General features: G+C 42.3%; 1 protein-coding gene across 1 annotated transcript in view; it reads right to left on the bottom strand.

Moving 5' to 3' along the window:
* PARP4 (poly(ADP-ribose) polymerase family member 4) overlaps nucleotides 1–23,588 on the bottom strand; it is a 98,392-nt gene that overhangs the window by 60,986 nt on the left and 13,818 nt on the right. The window contains exons 6-15 of the mRNA XM_030813233.1: nucleotides 22,882–22,995; nucleotides 19,444–19,593; nucleotides 18,467–18,604; nucleotides 17,290–17,463; nucleotides 15,535–15,695; nucleotides 11,038–11,175; nucleotides 9,530–9,625; nucleotides 3,015–3,198; nucleotides 2,627–2,783; nucleotides 376–500 (exon numbers count right to left, since the gene is read on the bottom strand). Coding sequence (XP_030669093.1) covers nucleotides 376–500; nucleotides 2,627–2,783; nucleotides 3,015–3,198; nucleotides 9,530–9,625; nucleotides 11,038–11,175; nucleotides 15,535–15,695; nucleotides 17,290–17,463; nucleotides 18,467–18,604; nucleotides 19,444–19,593; nucleotides 22,882–22,995 — 1,437 coding nt within the window. The remainder of the gene's footprint in view (nucleotides 1–375; nucleotides 501–2,626; nucleotides 2,784–3,014; nucleotides 3,199–9,529; nucleotides 9,626–11,037; nucleotides 11,176–15,534; nucleotides 15,696–17,289; nucleotides 17,464–18,466; nucleotides 18,605–19,443; nucleotides 19,594–22,881; nucleotides 22,996–23,588) is intronic.

Here is a 23,588-nt window from a genome sequence, read left to right as displayed (position 1 = left end):
CTGTGGCCATTCTGTTTACAGGTTCAAAGCCCCTGTCTTTCACAGCTCCTATCTGTGAAAGCAGCTCCTCCTGCTTTCATTTTTCTCTTTGGCACCTGTCACCATCTAACATGTTATGTGTTTCACTCTTTCATCATGTTTATTGCCTATTCCCCAACACAGTGTGTGCTCCACAAGGGCAGAGCTTTTGTATTGTGCACTGCTGGATGCCCAGAGCCTAGCTAGTCCCTGGCATGGAGTGCTCAGTGAATCTCTTTCGAATAAATGAATTTTAGAAATCTATCTATTCCCTTCAGTTCATACAACTGCAATCAAATTCTCATGTATGGTTTACATCCATGTAGTTTAAGTGTCATAAAGCCACAGACAACATACCTGGGCTACAGTGTCTATGATTCTCCCCTTGATGTGGACATCCTCCAGAGGAACCAAGTTCCCAGAGGCATCCTGGAGGCCGGCCTTGCTGCTGCTGGAAGTTTTGGCATCTGGTAACTGGTAATCTAAACGTTAAAAATGTTACCATTAGCTTTCAAAACCATCCCCGTCTATTTTTGTTATCTTGATCTTTATTCCTTCTCCATACATTCATGCATTTTATTTTAGGGAAAATGGACAAATAGCATTTTATGATTTTCAACAGCCAATTCTGAAAAGCAAGTGAACCCACATGAGAAAAATGGGAGGTGCCTTCTGCCTTTTTTTTTTGAGACAGCGTGCCACTCTGTCACCCAAGTGGGAGTGCAGTTGCATAATCTCTGCTCACAGTAAGTAGACTCTTCCTCTCTGGCTCAGGTGATCCTCCCGTCTCAGCCTCCCGAGTAGCTGGGACTATAGGCATGTACCACGATGCCCAGCTAATTTTCTGGAATTTTTTTGTAGAGATGAGGTTTAGCCATGTTGCCCAGGCTGGTCTTGAACTCCTGGACTCAAGGGATCTACCTGCCTTGACCTCCCAAAGTGCTGGGACTATGGGCGTGAGCCACCACACCTGGGCTGCCTTTTTTTTTTTTTTTTTTTAAAGACCCTTCTGCTTAATTTTTTTTCTTCTTTTCTTTTTTTTTCCTTTGGTAGAGATGGGAGTCTCACTATGTTGCCCAGGCTGGTTTTGAACTCCTGTGCTCAAGTAATCCTCCTGCCTCAGCCTCTAGAGTAGCTGGGACTACAGGCATGTGCTCTTTTGCCTTTTTAATGTAGAGACTGTGGGGTGTCCTCTTGAAAACATAGCATTACTTGACATACTTGACATTACTTAAACATACACACAAATACACAGAGGTCTTCAGACTGTCTCAAGTGTGGCTGAAGCCTGAATCCAGGTGTCTGCATTCCCTGACTTGTAGTGTGGAAGGGCTCGGTCACTATTATTTATGGTGCCACACAAGCATTTTGGGATGGCATGAAACAACGTAGATTTTCCATCCAAGGAAGACTGAATCAACTCCTATGGCAGCATATTGAAAAATGTACACATCCTATTCTAAGTGGTACAAACATACAGATAAGGTTAGGAAATACAAATACATATTGTCTTGCCAGATATTTCACTTAATGACTCCCAGAGAAAAAATTGGAGTCACCTCTGAACACACATGAACTCATGCGTTTCTGACAAAAAATAATTTGAGCATGGTCAAAAATGTTAATGTGTTCTTACAGTCCTACTAATTAATACTGTAATTGTTTGGCCTCATGATACTCTGAGAAGTGAATATCCTCTTGTATGCTCACCCTACTACGGCTAACACATGCACCACACATGACAATTTACTCAGTGCCTTCAATTTCCCCTTCAGCCCTTACAGCAATTCTGTCATGCGGGCACTGCTCTCATTCCCGTCGGAGAGAAGGTGGAGCGCAAAAGGTCATGCAGTTTCAAGACTGCAAGGTGGCAGGGCGACACTCAAACCCCGGGCTTCCAGGCTCTACAGCGGCTCTGCTGTCTGTTCTACCCACCCCATTACACTTTCTGCACCATGACATCTTAGCAAGGTTCCACAGGTTTTAGCCTTGGCTATTCCTGAAGGGAATAAGCTCAACTTCAGCGTGTTAATGAAGTCACATGGAATTTCTCAATCATCCTGGTTGTTATGTATGCAAGATAAAAAAGGAAATGAGGCTGGCCATGGTGGCTCATATCTGTAATCCCAGCACTTTGGGATACCAAGGCAGGAAGATCGCTTAAGGCCAGGAATTTCAGGCCAGCCTAGGCAACATAGTGAGAACTTGTCTCTAAAAAAAAAAAAAAAAAGTCACAGATGGTAGTCCTAGCTACTTGGGAGGTTGAGTCAGGAGGATCATTTGAACCCAGGAATTTGAGGCTGCAGTGCATTTTGATCACACACTGTACTCCAGCCTGGGGGACACAGTGAGACCTTGTCTCAAAAAAAAAAAGGAATATATATATATTTTAAAATTAAGTGCTTTATTTTGATACTAGGCAGAGGGGTTTGACTGATGTTAACACTGAGAGAAATTTGTGGGAAACAATTTTGAGATTGAAAGGAAATGAAATACTTATGGATGAGGTCATAGATATAAAAATGCAAATATACATTCCATTGAAAATATAACATTTGAGGTCTGCAAATATAATAACATAAAACAGCATTCAAGAAAATTGTCCTACCTTCAACCTTTGAAAAATTTGAAAACTCAGGTCTGTATTCCTCTAATTCAGTATGATCACTAGGATGAAAGTCCTTTATTTGATCTCCAGGCATAGAAAATTTAATAATATATTTCATTTTAACCTGATTGGTTTTATAGACAACAAATTCATCATCCTAGAGCAAATAGAAATCAGTAGGTTATTAACAACAGTAGCAACAAAAAACCTGTATTGGCAGATGTTTTCATAAAAGCATGTTTGCTAATTTAGAAAATGTTGAATTCACGCAGTAAAGATATAACAATTATTTAAACTTAAGCATATTTAATGAAAATAGGAGCAAAAAACTAAGGCCCTTCTTTGAGCATTCAAGACCCTCTTTGCTTGTTCCTTGATATAAAAATACCTCAAAGTCTGTGGTGACAGAGGCTGTTTGTGAAACTCCATGCACACTGTCATAGCCTGGTGGTGCTTCAGTTAAGGAAAAGTCCTTCTGGTGTAAGTCCATACACTTTCCGAGGGCTACATCACAAATAAGCAGGAGTCTGGTGCCATCTGTCTCTCCCGGGTGTGAGTACTTGATACTTGTACTACATGCAAAAGGAAATAAACACATATTTATAGCTTAGAGTGACTTGTCAATAACATATTATTGAAAAGACTTTCCTGGTAAACTGTTCTAAATTTTCCTATTATTGAAATATCTCCAAAGACTCAATTTAGAACTTTACTATGCACTTATTTATTTAATATTTCTTCTTTTTTTTAGACAGAATTTTGCTCTGTTACTCAGGCTAGAGTGCAGTGGCACGATCATAGCTTATTGCAGTCTCCAACTCCTGGGCTCAACTGATCCTCCTGCCTCAGCCTCCTGAGTAGCTGGGACTATAGATGTGCACCACACCTAGCTAACTTTTAAAATTTTCTGCAAAGATGGGGTCTCACTATGTTTCCCAGGCTTGTCTCGAACTCCTGGGCTCAAGTGATCCCCCCTCCTCAGCCTCCCAAAGTGCTGGGTTTACAGGCATGAGCAACCATGCCTGGCCTATTTCGCATTTCTATGTGACAAATATGTATATTGCCCTTATGTTGTGCTAGGCAGTGCTCAAAGCACTTTGTTTCCAGAGGGAAATGAATTCTACTGTTCTCCTAAATCTTTGTTAGCTACTAAAATATACACATTTTACTATCATAAATACCAGAGTGGTAAAGAGAAGGAAAAATCACCACCTTATTAATTAGGAAAAAGTAGATTTAATTCTCTGCACTGAAGTTCAGAAAGGAATAAGAACCGTGGGTACCAAGTGAGTAAGAACCGGTCAAAGGGAAAGACAAGCTCTCACAAAGCCTCCTGAATGGAAAAACAAACATTTCAAATGACATCCAAATGAGAAATGTTGTTTTATCTTTCTTTGGGAATCAGCAGCTTTAATAAGGCAACTCTTGCTATTAGGAGCACAGACTAGGACACACCTTTGGACACAACATTTTGGAGACGCATCTCTATTTTTTAAAGATTAAGTTCAAAATGCAGAAGTATGGCCACACGACCCTTCTTTGTTTCACCCACTGGAAAAAAAAAATCAGTTCCTCCATTCCTTCTATAACCCTCTCCCCTTTGGAGGGCTCTTTTCCTGCAACTTACAAGCATGCTTCCTTCCTTCTCATGAAACCCCACTCTGGACTTCTCCCTAGAGCTCTCTCTATTCCTTCCTATCTCACCACGTTCTGGGAGAAGGGGCCAGTGACCGTCTCTTCTGGCTCATTTACTCCTTAATCCACTGCTATTTGGCTCAATTCACATCTAAAAATTTTTACTTTGATATAGTGTGCATAGGAAAAAACATTTATGATATACATATTTAAAGAATAAGAAGATAAATATCCATATAGCTACCACTTAGGTTAAGAACTAGAACATCCCTAAAACTTCTATGCTGCCCCATAGCTCACCTTCTCTCCCACCCAGAGGTAATTTGATCACTGTCTTGATTTTTTGTATATTATTTTCTCTTTTTTTCCCTTGTGCAATTTATTCCATAAGGAGCCACAGAGGGGACCCTGGGTAGGTTGGGAGAGGTTTTACTGTGTCCCCTTTTTTATAAGTTTTCTCTTTTGTGATTTTTTTTTTTTTTTTGAGACAGGGTCTTGCACTCTTTCACCCAAGCTGGAGTGCAGTGGTGCAATCATAGCTCTCTGCAGACTCAACCTCCTGGCCTCAAGCAATCCTCCCACCTCAGTCTCCTGAGGCTGGGACTACAGGTGTGCACCGCTGTGCCCGGCTAATTTTTAAAAACATTTTGTAGCTATAGGGTCTCACTATGTTGCCCAGGCTGGTCTTCAACTCTTGGCCTCAAGCAATTCTTCCACCTTGGCCTCCCAAAGGGTTAGGATTACTGGCTTGAGCCACTGTGTCTGGCCTATTTTCTTTCATAGTATTAATGCACAGATATATGTCCCTCAACAATGTAATGTATACTTTTGCTTGTTTTTGAGCCTTGCACATACAGGCATACCTCGTTTTAGTGCACTGTAGAGATACTCTTTTTTTTTTTTTTTTTTTTTTTTTTTTTACAAATTGAAGGTTTGCGGCAACTCCATGTTGAGCAGGTCTAGGTCTACTGGTGCCATTTTTTTTTTTTTTTTAACAGCATGTGCTTCCTTTATGTCTCTGTGTCTCGTTTTGGTAATTCTCACAATGTTTCAAACTTTTTCATTTTTACTATAGCTGTGATGGCGATGTGTGATCAGTGATCTGTGATGTCACTATTGCAATTGTTTTAGGCTGCAACAAACTGTGCTCATACAAGGTGGCGAGCTTGGTAAATGTTTTGTGTGTTCTGACTACTCCACTGACCAGTGGTTCCCTCATCTCTCTCCTTCTTCTCTGGCCTCCCTATTCCCTGAGATACAACAATATTGAAATTAGGCCAATTAATAATAACCCTACAGTGGCCTCTATGTGTTCAAGTGAAAGAAAGGGTTGTACATCTTTCACTTTAAATCAAAAGCTAGAAATGATTAAGCTTGGTGGGAAGGCATGTCTTGGTTGAAAACCAAGACAGGCTGAAAGCTAGGCCTCTTGTGGCAAACAGTTATCCAAGTGGTGAATGTACAGAAACAATTCTTAAAGGAAATTAAAAGTGCTGCTCCAGTGAACATACGAATGATAAGAAAGCAAAACAGTCTTATTACTGATATGAAGAAAATGTTAATGGTCTGGATAGAAGATCAAACCAGCCACAGCATTCTCTTAAGCCAAAGCCTAATCCAGAGCAAGGCCCCAACTCTGTTCAATTCTGTGAAGGCTCAGAGAGGTGAGGAAACTGCAGAAGGAAGGCTTGAAGCTAGCAGAGGTTGGCTGAGGTTTAAGGAAAGAAGCCATCTCTATAATATAACAATGGAAGGTGAACCAGCCAGTGCTGATGTAGAAGCTGCAGCAAGTTCTACAGAAGATCTAGCTAAGATCATTGATGCAGGTGGCTTCACTAAACAACAGATTTCCATGTAGACAAAACAACCTTCTATTGGAAGAAAATGCCATCTAGGACTTCCACAGCTGGAGAGGAGTCAATGACTGGCTTCAAAGCTTCAGATGACAGGCTGACTCTTGTCAGGGGCTAATGCAGCTGGTGACTATAAGCTGAAGCCAGTGCTCACTTACCATTCCAAAAATCCTAGGGCCCTTAAGAATTGTGCTAAATCTACTTTCTGCGCTCTATAAATACAACAACAAAACCTGGATGACAGCACATCTGTTTACAGAATGGCTTACTGAATTTTAAGCCCAATGTATAGATCTACTGCTCAACAACAAAGGTTCTTTTCAAAATATGACTGCTCACTGGCAAAGCGCCTAGTCATCCAAGAGCTCTGATGGAGAGGTACAAGGAATTTGTTGTTTTCATGCCTGCTAACACAACTTCCACTCTGCAGCCATGGATCAAGGAGTAATTTCAGGTTTCAAGTCTTAAGAAATACATTTTGGGCTGGGCGCGGTGGCTCACGCCTATAATCCCAGCACTTTGGGAGGCCAAGGCAGGCAGATCGCCTGAGGTCAGGAGTTCGAGACCAGCCTGCCCAATATGATGAAACCCCATCTCTACTAAAAGTACAAAAATTAGCCAGGCATGGTGACATACACCTGTAATCCCAGCTACTCAGGAGGCTGAGACAGAAGAATCGCTTGAACCCAGGAGGCGGAGGTTGCAGTGAGCCAAGATCACACCATTGCACTCCAGCCTGGGCAATAAGAGCAAACTCCATCTCAAAAAAAAAAAAAAAAGAAAGAAAGAAAGAAAGAAATACATTTTGGCCAGGTATGCCTGTAATCCCAGGAGTCTGAGGTGGGATGATCACTTGAGTCCAGCAGTTTGAGGTTCCAGGGAGCTATGGCTATGGTTGCATCTTACTGTACTCTCACCTGGGCAATAATGGAGCAAGACCCCAACTCTAAAAAAGAAAAAAATACATTTCGTAAGGCTATAGCTGCCATAGACAGTGATTCCTCTGATGGATCTGGACAAAGTAAATTGAAAACCTTCTGGAAAGGATTTGCTATCCTCCTTGCCCTTAAGAGCATTTGATGAATTATGGGAGGAGGTCAGCATATCAGTATTAACAGGGGTTTGGAAGAAGTTTAACTATCTTGGGTGACTTTGAGGGGTTCAAACTTCAGTGGAGGAAGTCACTGTAGATGTGGCAGAAGCAGCAGGAGAACTAGAATTAGAATTGGAACCTGAAAATGGGACCGAATTGCTGCAATCTCATGATCGAACTTGAATGAATGAGGAGTTGCTTCTTATGAATGAGTGAAGAAAGTGGTTTCTTGAGATAGAATCCATTCCTGGTGAAGATGTTGTGAACATTGTTGAACTGACAACAAAGGATTTTGAATATCACATAAACTTAGTGGATAAAGCAGCAGCAGTGTTTGAGATAACTGACTTCAATTTTCAAGGAAGTTCTACTGCAGGTAAATGCTATCAAATAGCATCTCATACTACAGATAAATCTTTCATGAAAGGAAGAGTCAATCACTGAGGCAAACTTCATTGTTGTCTTATTTTAAGAAATTGCCACAGCCACCTCAACTTTGAGCAACCACCACCCTCATCACTCAGCAACCATAGACATTGATACAAGACCTTCCACCAGCAAAAAGACAATGGCTCACTGAAGGCTTAGATGATCGTTAGGAGTTTTAGTAATGAAGTATGCTAAAATTAAGGTATGTACATTTTTTTTAAACACAATGCTATTGCACACTTTAATAGACTAGAATGTAAACCTTTTATACTCATTGGGAAACCAAAAATGTCTGTGACTCACTTTATTGCAGTATTTGCTATATTGCAGTAGTGTGGAACCAAACCCTCAATACCTCCAAGGTATGCCTGTATATAGAATCATCTAATAACTTTTGATCCACTAAGGTCCTAAGGCTCATCCATTTGACATGTGTAGCCACAGTCCACTTGTTTAAACTGAAGGACAGGACTTCATGTAGGACTCCACCAAAATGTACGGATCCATTCCACTGTCAATAGACATCTGCATGATTTCCAGTGTTCTGTTATTACAGAGCTCTTTTTTTTCTTTTCTTTTTTTTTTTTTTTTTTCTTAAGAGATTGGGTCTTGCTTTGTCTCCCAAGCTGGATGTAGTGGTTCAGTCATACCTCACTGTGGCCTTGGACTGCTGGGCTCAAGCAATCCTCCTGCCTCAGCCTCCTGAGTAGCTTGGATTACAGGTGTGTGACACAATGCCTGGCTAATTTTAAAAAGCTTTATTTTGAGATGGGGTCTTGCTATGTTGCCCAGGCTAATCTCAAACTCCCGGACCCGAGCAATCTTTCTGCCTCAAACTCCTGAGTAGCTGGGACTACAGGTGTGTGCCACTGCACTCAGCTCATTTTTTGAGACAGAGTCTTGTTCTGTCACCCAGGCTGGAGTGCAGTGGTGTGATCTCAGCTCACTGCAATCTCTGCCTCCTGGGTTCAAGCAATTCTCCTGCCTCACCCTCTTGAGTAGCTGGGACTACAGGTGCACACGACCACGCACAGCTGATTTTTGTATTTTTATTAGAGATGGGGTTTCACCACATTGGCCAGGCTGGTCTCGAACTCCTGGCCTCAAGTGATCTACCTGCCTTGGCCTCCCAAAATGCTGGGATTACAGGCATGAGCCACTGCGCCTGGCCCCAGCTAGTTTTCTTTGCTATTAGGTTTCTATTCAAGTCTTTTGCACATCTGCTTATAGGGTTGCTTATCTTTTCCTTATTGATTTGTAAGAACTCTTTAAATATCTTGGATCATTATCCTTTGTCCTGGGCCTGAACTCAGTCTCCATCCTTTAATTAGCTCTGCAACCTTAGGCAAGTTCCCTGACCTCCCTGAGTCTGTTTCCTTGCATTAAATGATGTCACAATACCAATTATGAGGTTGGCAGATGATGTACATGGGGTTCTTCTCACTGTGTTGCCCACGCTGGACTGCAGTGACATAATCATAGCTCACTCCAGCCTTGAGTTGCTGGACTCAAGTGATCCTCCTGCCTCAGCCTCCCCAGTAGCTAGAACTATAAGTTCTATTAGCACCACCATGCACAGCTATTTTTTTAATTTTTTTGTAGAGATAGGGTCTCGCTATGTTGCATAGGCTGGTTTTAAACTCCTGGGCTCAAGTGATCCTCCCGCCCTGGCCTCCCAGAGAGCTGGGAGTACAGGCACAAGCCACCATGTCTGGCATAAGGGCAGATTTAAACATTATCAAGGATGCTGAAGATGAAATAGTATTCCAGGCATATTGAGGTCATATACAATAGGTAAATCTGTGTTTTGGTTGAGAAACTCCCTCACCAAGGAAAGACAGAAGAAAACACATAGCAAGTAGGAACGATTCTGTGATTAAGGATCGAACATACCTGAGCGAATCACTGAAATAAATCCCACTTCCAAGGTTTCCAACATCTGTTCTTTGCACACCACGATCTTCCACTACCTTCGGTAAAAGCAACCCTCTGAAAAGAGAAGGGCAGGATAAGGTGTAAGCCCAACGCTAACTGCATCTCTCCCTCGCTCAGAATTTTGGCAGGTTCCTACCGAACTTCTGGCATTCAGAGAACTCTGCAATCAGGGTGAAGCCATGGTTGTTTCTGGAAACACAAGGGAAATTTCTGCCTTTTATTATATAAACATCTATTGTTTGAATTTCACATTAGGAGATTGAATGAATTTTGTAAAATAGCTTTTGGGTTTTGGTCCTACTTAGAAAGCTCATCCCTACTTAAAGATTATTTTAAGAAGATTCTCCCATTTTTCATTTAGTATACTTTTATGGTTTGATTTTAAATATTTAAATATTTGCTCTGTCTGGAGTTAAAGTATGAGAAATAGGGTAAGGGTCCAACTTTGTATTTTTTCCTTGTGGTTACCCATTTATTTCTATAGATAGTATTGAAGAACTTGTCTTTCTTCCACAGAGATAAGATCTACTTGTATCATATCCTAAATCTTCTGTGTTTTTGAGTTCATTTGTGTTTAATATTAATGTCATCCTCATTATGCTTCTTTTCCAGAATTATTCTGGTATTTCAAAATTAAAAAAAATATATGTGCTGTAGAATCAGCTTTTCACTTCTTTAAAAAAATCTTATTGGTAACTTTATCATGATTGCACTAAATCTCTAGACTAATCCAAGAAAAACTGGCATCCTTCTGATTCATGCAAGTTGTCTTTTGGGTCCCTCAGTAGCAGTTTAATGGTTTTTTTTTTTCCCCCCCAGGTGGATCTTGTATGTTTCTTTTTAAGTTTATTCTGGGTAATTAATGGATCTACATTTAATAATATTTTCTCCTGCTCCTGTGACTTCAGTTTCAGCCCTAATATTAAGTAGTAATTCAAAGCAAACAGAATCTTAGAGTTATGTTTCAAATAAACAACTCATGTTGTCTGGTGCACACTCTAATTTCTGGACTCTTCTCTTTAAATATTGGGCTCTCCCTAGATTAGATACACGTGGAAGAGTCATGAATATAGAATCACTTTTCTTCATACGATACAGTCTTTAAGAAGCAATTCATACCTATGTACTACATTTTAAAAATAATAAATACATAATTTTTCAAAATAGAGATGAGGTCTTGCTAGGTTTTCCAGGCTGGTCTTGAACCCCTGGCCTCAAGTGATCCTTTTGCCTCAGCCTCCCAAAGTGCTAGGATTACCGGTGTGACCCACCATGCCCAGCCATAAATATGTAATTTATATTACACACTTAATTATAAACTGTGTAATTTTCTCCAGAATGCAGTAAGCTAGTTGATTTTAACTGAAAAGACCCACACAATATAGAAAAAAGTAGGAAAAAAAGATGTAAAACACTTCACATTTGTGAGGCTGAAATTTTTGAAACATAAAGATGGCTACTCTTACCGACACAAGATTCCCACGATGTTTCGTACAGGAGAACCATGCAACAAGGGCCTCACATTGCCAAGTTTGCTCACAAACTCCGCGGTTTCATTCACTCTGCCAACTCTGAATATCTGCAAGACATCCACTGGGCTCTTACTGTAAGAATTAGAAGAAAAGCCTTTAGATTACATAATTGGAAACAAAACAAGAAGTCATTATAGCAGAAGAAATCCCAAAAGAATACAAATGTCCATTATCAGGAAACTGCTTCAATGAGTCACAGCACAGCACATCTTGGAAGTATTATGTAGGTACTAAAAAAATCAAATTATTTAACAAAAATAAGAATATGCAGTAAAGTATACAGTAAAATATAAAATTTAAAAGTAGATTACAAAACTTTATACATAGTATCCCAATTTTGTCAAATAAACAATAGTATATGGAATATATAATTCTTGCTCTGGGCAGCAGAGCAAGACCATGTCTCTCAACAACAACAAAAAAGAATGCAACTTCTGGCTGGGTGCAGTGGCTCAGGCCTGTAATCCCAGCACTTTGGGAGGCCAAGGCCGTTGGATCACTTGAGCTCATAAGTTTGAGATCAGCCTGGGCAACGTGGTGAAACCCCGTCTCTCCTAAAAATACAAAAATTAGCCGGGCGTGGTGGCGCACACCTGTAGTCTCAGCTACTCAGGAGGCTGAGACAGGAGAATCACTTGAACCCAGGGCGGGGGGTTGGTGTAGAGGTTGCAATGAGCTGAGATCACGCCACTGCACTCCAGCCTGTGTGACAGAATGAGACTCTGTTTCAAAGAAAAGAAAGTTATCGGCCGGGCACGGTGGCTCCCCCTGTAACCCCAGCACTTTGGGAGGCTGTGGTGGGTGGATCATGAGGTCAGGAGATCGAGACCATCCTGGCCAACATGGTGAAACCCCGTCCCTACTAAAAATACAAAAATTAGCAGGGCATGGTGGTGCACACCTGTAGTCCTAGCTACTCGGGAGGCTGAGGCAGGAGAATCACTGAAGCCAGGAGGCAGAGGTTGCAGTGAGCCAAGATCACGCCATTGCACTCCAGCCTGGTGACAGAGCAAGACTGTCAAAAAAAAAAAAAATTTATCAAATACGTTATTTTTAAGTGCTGTTTAGGAAACCAAAAAGGTTTGGAGAGAGGGTTGTCAAGAAAGTACTCTCTTGGGAGGTGACATTTATTGGAATGTGGCACCACAAAATGTGTATTTTAAGACCTCACTGGTTGTGATGGGTTGGATGGGGCAGAGGAGAACACCTGGAAGGACGTTGTAGATGGGATAACACAATTTGGATTAAAGATGGCAGCAGAGTGAATGGAAGTAGCCAACGGATGAAGGACACTTTGAAGGTAGAATTGACAGAACATGGTTATGTGGGGATGAGGGACAGAGAGACCCCACACTGGCTCTGAGTGGGTAGCTAAGATGGGGCAGTTGTTGGGGGAGCCTGGGTTATGGCTGAGGGTGGCTGTGGTGGGAGGAAGGGCACATCTTCCCAACCCCATGTCCAGTGGCCTCAGGTCAGTACCTTGACATTAGCTGTGCTGGGAGTATCTGCTTCCCAGAACTCAGCAAATATTCCAGACCAGGACTTTTCCTTCACAGAGCTGGCTTACCAGCACACCCCCGGGTGAGCAGCATCGGGGTGATTCAGGCTGGGTTATGTTCTACACCCAAATGTCAACAGTGGTTATATTATATCTGGGTTGTCTCTGGGTGGTGATATTTTGAGTGATTTTTGATTTTCTTCATATTTTTAGATATTTTCTAAGCTTTTAGCAAAGAACATAAGTTTTATAACTAGAAAAAAGTAATATAAAGAAATCATGATTAGTAAAATGAAATGAAGAAAATCTAACTTTTCACAGCAGCAGGATCTTTCCCTAGGAAGAAGCCCACTTTAGCTGTGTGACTGCTTTTGTACACAGCGGGTGGAGTGGCTCGCCAAGGGCTTGCTCAGGTAGCCCTCGAGGGCTGAACTGCAGCTGCCACTCCTGGGGCTTGACGTGGCTCTTCCTGTCTTCCTGGAGAAAGCTTATTGCCCTCCCGATTCTACCTTCCATGTCACTGGACTCTTACTTAGTATAGATCTCAGCGGACACCTAGGGGAGGGTCAAAAGTCAAACCAAAAGAATTTGATTACATATAAAAACAAAATCTGGAGAAGGCCTGTGGGAATGAATGTTTTTGAGACAGAGTCCTGTTCTGTCTCCCAGGCTGGAGTGCAGTGGTGCAATCCTGGCTAACTGCAACCTCCACCTCCCGAGTTCAAGCGATTCTTGTGCCTCAGCCCCTGGAGTAACTGGGACCACAAACGTGTACCACCATGCCCAGCTAATTTTTGTATTTTTAGTCAAGACAGGGTTTCACCATGTTGCCCAGGCTGGTCTCAAACTCCTGACCTCAAGTGATCTGCCCACCTCGGCCTCCCAAAGTGCTGGAATTACAGGCATGAGTCACCATGCCCGGCCCAGACTTTTTAAAAATTAAAGTGAAATTCCAAAAAGATAAAATTAACCATTAAGTGTACAATTTGGTAGTATTTAGTACAGAACATTCAAAGTGTCATGTAATCACCACCTCTAGTTCCAAAATTTTTATTTGCCCAAAAGAAAACCCTGTACCTTTTGGCTGTCGGTCCCCAACCCTCCCTCTCATGGCACTACGCAATTTGCTGTCTCCATGGATTTATCTATTCTAGATATTTCATATAAACAGAATCGTATAATATGTGGCTTCTTTCACTCAGCATAATATTTTTGAGGTTCACCCATTTGTAGTATGTGTCAGTACTTCATTTCTTTCTCATGGCTGAATAATATTCTATTACATATTTATCATGTTTTATCCACTTCCCTGTTGATGAACATTTGGGTTATTTAACCACCTTTTAGCTGTTGTGAATAGTGTTGCTATGAATGTTCATGTACAAGTACCTATTTGAGTACTTGCTTTCAAGTCCTTTGAGTATAGAACTAGGAGTGGAATTGCTGGGTCTTATCATAATCATATGTTTAATTTGTTGAGGAATCATCTAACAGAGGCTGCATCATTTTTCCCTCCCATCAGCAATGTGTGAGGTTTTCAGTCTCTCTATATCCTCACTAACGCTTCTAATTTTCCATTAAAAAGAAATCATATGGCTGGGCGTGGTGGCTCAAGCCTATAATCCCAGCACTTTGGGAGGCCGAGGCTGGTGGATCACAAGGTCAGGAGATCGAGACCATCCTGGCTAAAGCAGTGAAACCCCGTCTCTACTAAAAATACAAAAATTAGCCAGGCATGGTTGCGTGTGCCTGTAGTCCCAGCTGCTGGGGAGGCTGAGGCAGGAGAATGGCGTGAACCCGGGAGGCGGAGCTTGCAGTGAGCCGAGATTGTGCCACGGCACTCCAGCCTGGGCAACAGAGCGAGACTCCGTCACAAAAAAAAAAAAAAAAAAAAAGAAATCATAGCCATCTTAGTAGATGTGAAGTGGTTTTGGGAATGGATTTTGAGAATGATCAAGGAAAGTAGAACATAATTTTAGATGGGTCTGAGTCGGGCCATAAGGTAAGAGTGGCTGGGTGTGGTTTTAGTGGGGCTCTGGAAAACCAGCTCTCTAAACAACAGCAGCAATGCCCCCGCACAGCCCTGATTTGCAGCATTTGCTGATTTCCATGGCGCAAATCCTCCCTGTGTCCAATTTCAAGCTACCAATGGTTTAACAACCAGCTCACCAAATCTCTTAAATGTTGACAACTGGCTCTCATATGCTGGTATGTGCGGCTACAACTCACCACCATTCATTCTAAGGGCTGTGCCAAGCTGACGAAGAGAAACTGCTGCAATGGAATGAACCACCAGGTCAAGAGTCAGTCCCATGCTCGAGAACAAGCATGCAATGGGGTTTCCGAACCGAGAAGCTGGGCACAGACTCAGCCACAGTGACCCTCAGGGGTGCTGACACCCAGCAAGGGCTCATCTGAGCAGGTGGTCCATCATGTTTGTTGTTACTAAAGAATACCCCTCAGCGCAGGACCCTGGGTATGCACAGTGAATGAGGGCGCAAGTGTAACTGGTATTTAGGAATGTGTTTTCCAGGTTTTCAGGGGCAGTTTTTCATGCCACAGAGAGGCCACGTTAGAAGACACCATACCCATATTCCTGCACATTTAAATCTTAGTTTAAGTGGCTTTTTCTCTGTAATAACCTACAAAATACAAACTCAAACACGTTTTGATTTAAAATTTTTAAATTTAACCCTTAACAAGATTAGGTAACCTTGAAATCAGAGTGGAATATAGAGGGTGTTTTCAAGCACAGAATACTGCCCCAGGCACCATTATGAACAGAGAAGAAAGTAATTTGTCATCACACCACCGCTACTGTGGCTTGTTGCTGAAGATTAAATTATCTAGGTAATTACTGTAATCAGCTCTTTAATGGAGTCTCAAAGAGCATTATATTATAACAGATCCTGAGATATTTCCTTTATGCCTACCTGTGATGATTCTGCAAAACCTCTTTTCTAACCCTGAGAAATTCTTCAGTATTCTGTTCAACATGCTCAATTTTGCATCTCAAAGCTCGGTATTTGGCCAGGGATGGTGGGTTGGGTTTGGACAAATTAGTTTCACAGACATTAACCATGTCTCTTATTAGCTGTAGGTGGAAATGATACACAGATGTCAGAATCACCACATATCAAAATTAGTATTTATATTACATTAACACTTTCTCAAAAAGATGGGAAAAGTCCATTTTCCCCCAAAGCTTGCTTTACTTTATTTTTGAGACAGGTCTTGCTCTCACCCACGCTGTAGTGTAGTGGCATGACCATAGCTCATTGCAGCCTCAACCTCCTGAGTTCAAGAGATCCTCCGACCTTAGCTTCCAGAATTGTATTTGAATGGGCACTCTACGTTCCCTCTTAGCAACACTGATGATTGACATTTTTTTTGTTTTTTGATGGAGTTTTGCTCTTGTTGACCAGGCTGGAGTGCAGTGGCGTGATCTTGACTCACTGCAACCTCTGCCTCCTGGGTTCAAGCAATTCTCCTGCCTCAGCCTCCTGAGTAACTGGGATTACAGGTGCATGCCACCATGCCCAGCTAATTTTTTGTATTTTTAATACAGATGGGGTTTCACCATGTTGGCCAGGCTGGTCTCGAACTCCTGACTGGTGATCCATCTGCCTTGGCCTCCCAAAGTGCTGGGCTTATAGGCATGAGCCACCACACCCAACTGACAGGTTCTTTATGTTTGATGTTAGGTAAATCATAGAATTTTAAATTTGGAAGGGTCTTCTATTTTCTCATTGACCAGTTCTTTCCTTATTTTGGATTACTGATTCCTCTGGGAATCTGTTGAAAGCGATTATTTCCCAAACATGCAAAATTTCACATCTATAAACTCCTCTGAAGTCTAGGACATGAATCTCTGATCTTGGCCGAATCCCTGCATGCACAGATGAGGCAACGCAGACCAAGAGAATGACTTCAGCCTTGTCTAAGGCAGGGTTGGCTGCTGTGGCTGCCTTCCTCTACTCACTGAGCCTGCTTCTCTCCTGGCAGCTCAGAGGAGATGCCCCATTTCTGAGCAGCCACAGTGGCTCCAATCTCCTCGCCAGTGACTGGTTTTGAGATTGTGCACATGACTTCATTCTGACCAGAGAAAATATGAGTCTGCCAGGGGCTTCCTCTACGTGACACAAAAAGAACTATTACAGATGGGATGCTATGAACTACTGCAGCCATCTGCAGACCATGAGGAAGCCAGGCTGAGAGCAGAGCCGTCACTCTACAGAAGTACAGATGGATGGAAGGAGGCTGGGACCCTGATGATAACACTGACACACTGAGTCTCGGGATGACCTGGGCCAGCAGGCAGCCCACAGCTGGACTTCTTATTGTCTGAGATCGTAAATGTCTTCACTGTTTAAGTCACAGTTACAGTTTCCCATTTCTTCTGCAGAGAAGATCCGAACTCATTCCAGGGTCTGAAAAGCTATTTTACAAGACAGCAATTTTAAACCTATTTCTGCATTTATGTCACTGTGCCAACATATTCACATTTGAAAATATGGTTTAACTTTCATAAGGATCCAGGGTTTTCTAAAATGGTTCAACAATTTATTTTCTAGCACAACTCTGGAGACAATTTCATGGTTCAGTGTTACCTTATTCATCAGATTTCTAAAGACCCCCACCCTCAACATATTTTATAATAAATTGAATTCTATATTTCAGAGGTTTACCTGGCAGAGGTCTGCTTTCTTAGCCAACAGTCCCAGGTTCACTTCTTTGGGCATTGTGCCTTTGTGAGGTATCAGTCTGTAAAACTCTGTCATCATCTTTTGCAATTGCTCTGCTGTTTCTCCATTTTTCAGTGCTGCCTTTACTAGAAGGAGAATCCCCTCTGCCTTGCTCACCTTTCAACAGATCATATATGCTTATTAAAATGAAATCTCAATACAGAAATTAAGGAGCATGCACAAAACTATATAAGTAATTGTTGGACATGTCAAGACTATCTATTTTCTACTGGACAGCCATCACAAAGCAAATGCTGATCTTTATTGGAGACGTATCTCAGTTGTAGCAAAGATGCCAGGAGGATTGTTGCAAAACTGGGCTCAGTTTTACTAGAGGAAAGAACCAGAGTCTTATATTTCTATACATATGTGGACACATCTAGATACATACACACAGAGAGAGAAACACTAATGCGACTGTGACAGACTTGCTTTTTCACATGAAAAATTTAGAAAGCTGTCAGAATCAGACCAGGGATAAAAACCTCCTGAATGTGTTTCTAATTACACAAGTACTTCATGGGCTTTATCCCAGTTAGCCATTTTCTCCTTGAGATAAATTAGTTTAATTCCACAGAGGAAAACTGACCATATTATTTCAGTACAACAATGCAGTTGCACAAGTTGTACCACTGGGGATATCTTCTTTTGTCTGCTCTTTTCACTGCAATTATGCTTAATCAAGAAGGGAAGAACATTTTCTGGTGGTCTGGAGGCATGCCTGCCTTTCCTGAGACAGTCAGAAGGTGTGAGACTGTGGAGTCACTAGGAAATGGGTTGGGGTCAGGGCATCTGACTGGGGACCAAGACCACCCATATCCCTCAAGCTTCCTGCAAACCTCTTGGCACAGAGGATCAGGCCTCCTAATTGGCCAGCACCAGAAGCCTGCCTTCGATCAGCTCTTGAGGCTGACATTTTACAGACAGGGATGTCTAGTTTTCTCAGAAGCTTTTCTCCTTAGTGCTGTTAGTGGTCCCTTTCTTCAGGGTACAAGGAAAGAACATTTAGGAATGAATTCCAGAGCAGTCAGGCCAACATGCAAACACATGTGTTATTGCTGAAGCCAATCAGCCAGGAGGCAGATTTCTCACATTCTGTTTCAGCGACACACCGACTTACATCGTTGAGGCTAATCCTTTTCACTGGCTTGAGAAGCGTGTGTTCCAGGTGGCCCAGGGCCTCTGCCCAAATCATCTCTACTAAATCGCTCACCTCTTGGCTCAGAGTGCTTGAATTCATGACTTCCTCCAAAAGCAACTGCAACAATGAAATAGAAATGCCACCAAAAAGTCATCATGTGTGAGTTTGTGTAAAACTTACATGGGCCAACGAACAGAGGTGTGAGGAGAAATAATTAATTAGAGCCCAGGAGAGTCATCCCCAGCCAGGTAACTAAATCCTCTCTCTACTGGATCCTCCCTCTGTCTTCCTCCTTTCTCTCTTCTCTGATTCCCTCCTACCCCCTTTTCTTCCTGTTCTATTTTTTCCTTCACCCTGTAAGCTCTAGGCCTGTCAGCGGTAGTCAACACACGAAGTCAGGGTTAAGGACCCTTGACTCACGGCCTAGGCTGTAAAGAGATCTCCCAAAAGCTGGGAGGGTCTGCTGCTGAAATAAGCAATAAATCTCCTGGCTTGTCCTAAAACACATTCCCCACTCAACTTCCATGCCTTTCTATGAGTTCAGCTTTCCTTTTCTGAACTCCTCCTCTTCCCTCCTGACATTTATTTATTTACTTGAGAGAGGGTCTTGCTGTATCGCCCAGCTTGGGGTGCAATGGCATGATCATAGCTCACTGTAACCTTGAACTGCTGGATTCAAGTGGTCCTCCTGCCTCAGCCTCATGAGTAGCTAAGACTACAGGCACACCACCATTCCTGGCTAATGTTTTTCAGTTTATGTAGAAATGGGTCTCTCCATGTTGCCAAGGCTGGTCTTGAACTCCTGGCCTCAAGTGATCCTCCTGCCTTGGCCTCTCAAACTACTGGGATACAGGCATGAGCCACCAAACCTGGCCCAGTTTTTTATTTGTAATAGAGAAAACATTTCTATTAAAAATATTCAATCAACAACAAAAAAAATTATAAATCAATCTCACTGCTTGCAATTGTTCAGATGCTAATTGGGTTGCTTCAGGTGTGAAATGTTCTCTGAGTAGAAATCCTTGTTTCTTCAGTTCTTCAATGTAATTTTCATAGTATTCACTTGCATCTTCAGAGGTTTTCTTTATAGCAAACTGTCTTCTAGTCTGTGAATTATGGTGTACAGCAAAAGTACAGTCATTATTTACATATCTAGCTTTATTGAATATAAATAAAGCATTAGGTCCTTGACATCAAGAAGCTTAGAAATTAGTTTTTTTTTCAAAGAATTACTTAAATTTTAAATTCTTTTTCTTTCTTTTCTTTTCCTTTTTTTTTTTTTTTTTTTTTTTTGAGACAGGGTCTTGCTCTGTCGCCCAGACTGGAGTGCAGTAGCACAATCTCGACTCAGTGCAACCTCCACCTCCTGGGTTCAAGCGATTCTTCTGCCTCAGCCTCCTGAGTAGCTGGGACCACAGGCATGCACCACCACATCTGGCTGATTTTTTTTGTATTTTTTTGGTAGAGATGGGGTTTCAACCATGTTGGCTTGAATAACTCCTGACCTTAGGCAATCCACCCACCTTGGCCTCCCAAAGGGCTAGGATTACAGGCATAAGCCACCATGCCTGGCCTGCATTACCAAAATTTTAAACTCTTAATAGCCTAAAACCTAGAGGTAAAGGGGAGAAAGCTTGAGAACGCACAGCAGACAGAAAAGATCATTTGTTTCACTGGAGAGTCACTCAAACCTTCCTTCCAAGTCTACAGACTCCTTACAAATCATCCTAATTAGCTTGGAAATCTGGCTTTCCAGGTTTTTGGAAATGAGAAAAAAAAATCAGGGGAGGGGAAGAAAAGAAAAATACTTCAGAAAGGAAGAACTGTTAGAGACGGGCACCCAGCAAAAATGAAATCACAGCCAGTAGACAGGCAGGAAGGTTATTAGGTCATACATGTGTTAAAGGCTCCAGCTCCTCCCTCATCCCAAACTGCCTATGGAGGCGGCACTTTCTGCTCTTCTGAGAAACTCCTGCTCCTGTAGTGGGCAGTGATCCTAACATTAACCCCAGGAGAATCTGGGAGAACTTGCCCCAGCTCAAAGCCCTGGTGTCCTTGTAGGTGTTGGCTGAGCCCCTGGCTTGGGGGTGTGGACACCTGGGAAGCCACACTACTCAGGATACCCATAAGCCACCCTCCCCGATAGCGGGGCCGCAGGACACCTCTGAAACTTGGAAAATAGAAGTGCCTGTTGAAGTCACTCCATTTAAGAAGGTAGAGTTTAACATAATTTTGGAAGATTCCCATCAAAATGGTTTCATTAAGCAGAAGGGCAGGCTGGAAAATTCTCTTCAGCAGAACAGCAGACTAAGGCTCACTGCTATCAAGGTGGACAGGCTTCTCTGCTCAGCAAACCAGGCTCACCCAGGGGGTGCTCTACACAGACTTGGGCTTGCTAAGGGAGGAAGGCACCCTGAGGGATGTCCTGGCCTATACGATGCTACAGTTATCTTTCTCAATGAAGAAAACAATAACACATTCTATCATGTTTTTCAACTTCGTTTTTACTTACTTCTTACCCAAACAACTAAATCCTCCACAAAATACACTATACATTTCAGGGTACAAGGGTAACAAAACCCCTTCTCCTTCTTAGACATATTTGACCATGGATTCGCTTTCTAGCTCTGTTCCCATGGAAATCTGATAAAGATGGCATGTCAGCTGTAATAGTAGGCAAAATTGCTTATGTAATTGTGGCCTCTCATTGATAAATTGCATTGAGACTGGGGGTTCAATGGTGGGAAACCCAAGCTTCAGGCTTGTCAGAGAGCAGTGACTCATATAATTGGGTATGTCCCTTGAGGGCATCTGGAACCTGAGACAATGTTACAGGAGCTATGGGCTCTTGTGGGGTAGGGCTTCCAAGCCAAGTGGATCTCACATCCACCTGATGTGAGTCTCTTTCTCTTGTACCTGAGCTGATACTCAAAGTGGGAACAAAGGGAAAAGCTCCTGGAGCCTGGGTGGGCCTCTGTGAGGGTCACTCTCACGGAGAAGTAACTGTTTCCTGGCCCAAGATAGAGCTGTAGGCAGGATGCAGTGGCCTGTAATCCCAGCACTTTGGGAGGCCAAGGCAGGCGGATCATGAGGTCAGGAGTTCGAGACCAGCCTGGCCAACATGGTGAAACCCCGTCTCTACTAACAACACAAAAATTAGCCAGGCGTGGTGGCAAATGCCTGTAATCCCAGCTACTCAGGAGGCTGAGGCACAAGAATCGCTTGAACCTGGGAGGCAGAGGTTGCAGTGAGCCGAGATCGCACCACTGCACTCCAGCATGGACAACAGAGTGAGACTCTGTCTCGGGGAAAAAGAAAAAAAAAAAGATAGATCTGTAACTCTGAATGTCTACTTGAGAAGGCATCCTGGTGGGTGATGCAGCATTTTATTTGAACTTCAGGCATTAATTCTAAATTTATTTTTGTTTCATGATTGTTTTAGACTGGAACTGTGCTCTTGACCTGATACTGACCTAGGGCAAAGGTATGGCCTCTGCAAAGCCTCCTTTGTTGTTCCCAGGGCTCTGTGACCTTGAGCCGTCAACCCCATATATATATTCAGGATTGGAAATGTCACAGTGGATTGTAATGATGAGTGTTATTTCTTTCTGGACAGTGATCTCTGATGCCAGGGTGTGAAGCTATTTTTATCTTTGAGTGTCAGCCCTAGTAGATTGCTTGGTACACAGCAGGTGTTTAATGAAGTGTATCAGTGGAATGCTTTCAGAGGTGTAAATATTAGGAAAATATACCAAAAGTGATGTGGAACGAGGGCAGAAATGCTATACACCCTGCACCCAGTAAACATTCCCTCCTAGTGGGACCCTGTGCTGATCTACTCAGGGGGTGAGGTCCTCACCTCCCATACTCCAACAGAGAACACATTTCCCCTTTGCAAAATTATTTACCAGGTGTTAGGGCTGAACTGTACCCCTACAAAATGCATATCCTGAAGTCCTAACTCCCAGGACCTCAACAATGGGACTGTGTTTGGAGATAGAGCCCTTAAAGAGGTAATTGATTAATTAAGTGAGATCATACGGGTGGGCCCTGATCCAATATGACTGCTATCCTCATGTGAAGAGATGAGGACACAGATGCCCACAGGTGGAAGACCATGTGAGGACACAGCAAGAAGGCAGCCATCTGTAAGCCAAAGAGAGAGCCCTCACCTCAGAAGAAATCAACCCTGCTGTACTCTGACCTTGGACTTCCAGCCTTTAGCACTGTGAGAAATAAATGTCTGTTGTTTAAGCTCCCCAGCCTGTTGCATTTATTAACAGCAGCCTGAGCTAAGACACCAGGTAAGAAGAAAAAGGTTGGGAGGCTGGTTCATTGAAACGAGTTATGAACAGAGTGAATAATCACATAGGAATCAGTATAAACAGCATTACCTGAATGCCATCATCCAGGAGGAAGTGTGAGGATATCAGGAAAGGACAGTCCCTGGAGTCCTGCGAACACTGCAGCTCCACAACCACAGCTTCCTGGCCTCCCTCCATTCCCACCTGGAAAATAGGATGTGCTTTCAGAAGCTGCACTCGGGAAACATCAAACTACATGTGCCATTTGAAAATGTTGATTATAATTATAAAATGTTCATTTAGAGATATAATTTAGAAAATATAGAAAAGTATCAAGAAGAAAATTAAAATCTCCTAAAATCCCATGAGAACAATACAATCACTATTAATATTTTGGTATGTTTCCCTCCTGTATTTTTACCATCCCATAAATAGATCTGTATGTTTATACCATACCATTTTTCATGTTTTCTTTATCAAAGAGGGAAATGTTATTTTCAAGTTACATTTTATTAACATATCTCAAAATGCAAATGGAACATCACTTTGAAGGCTAGTGTCGATTTATATCTATATATATATTTTAGAGACAGGTCTTGCCACATTGCCCAGGGTGGCCTCAAACTCCTGGGCTCAAGAGATCCACCTGCCTTAGCCCCCTAAGTAGTTGGGACTATAGGCAAGTGACGCCACACCAGACACTAGTGTTGATTTTCATTTGTGGGGGAAAAAAAAAAAAAGGATTTTGTTTTTATTTCTAATGCAAAAGGAATGGAAATGCAAAATAGTGTAAATAC

Source organism: Nomascus leucogenys, chromosome 5 (assembly GCF_006542625.1).
Source record: "Nomascus leucogenys isolate Asia chromosome 5, Asia_NLE_v1, whole genome shotgun sequence".
In the NCBI taxonomy this organism is placed as follows: Eukaryota; Metazoa; Chordata; class Mammalia; order Primates; family Hylobatidae; genus Nomascus; species Nomascus leucogenys.
This window is presented reverse-complemented; position numbering and strand designations above follow the sequence as displayed.